The 246-nt window shown below is 68.7% G+C and overlaps 1 protein-coding gene across 1 annotated transcript in view; it reads left to right on the top strand.

Moving 5' to 3' along the window:
- Positions 1–246, top strand: part of LOC102257643 (solute carrier family 22 member 6) — a 34683-nt gene that overhangs the window by 14804 nt on the left and 19633 nt on the right. Inside the window, exon 5 of the mRNA XM_005857489.1 lies at positions 105–228. Coding sequence (XP_005857551.1) covers positions 105–228 — 124 coding nt within the window. The remainder of the gene's footprint in view (positions 1–104; positions 229–246) is intronic.

Raw genomic sequence — 246 nt, 5'->3', positions numbered from 1 at the left:
GTGCGGGAAGGCAGCTCGGGTTCCTGGCCTCCTACCCCTCGGCCCCAGCTGCCCAGCCTCTCAGGGGCTTCGGGCTGAGCCCCGGGGTCTTGTTCCGGCCGCAGGTGGGTCCCAGAGTCCATCCGGTGGATGGTGCTTTCTGGAAAGTCTCCGAAGGCCCTGAGGATCCTCCAGTGGGTGGCGGCCTTCAACGGCAGGAAGGAGGCGGGAGAGAAACTCAGCCTGGAGGCAGGGGCGGGGGTGGGG

Source organism: Myotis brandtii, unplaced genomic scaffold (genome assembly GCF_000412655.1).
Source record: "Myotis brandtii unplaced genomic scaffold, ASM41265v1 scaffold1112, whole genome shotgun sequence".
Classification (NCBI taxonomy): Eukaryota; Metazoa; Chordata; class Mammalia; order Chiroptera; family Vespertilionidae; genus Myotis; species Myotis brandtii.
Note: the sequence above shows the minus strand (reverse complement) of the source record. Positions and strands in the feature narration are given on the sequence as shown.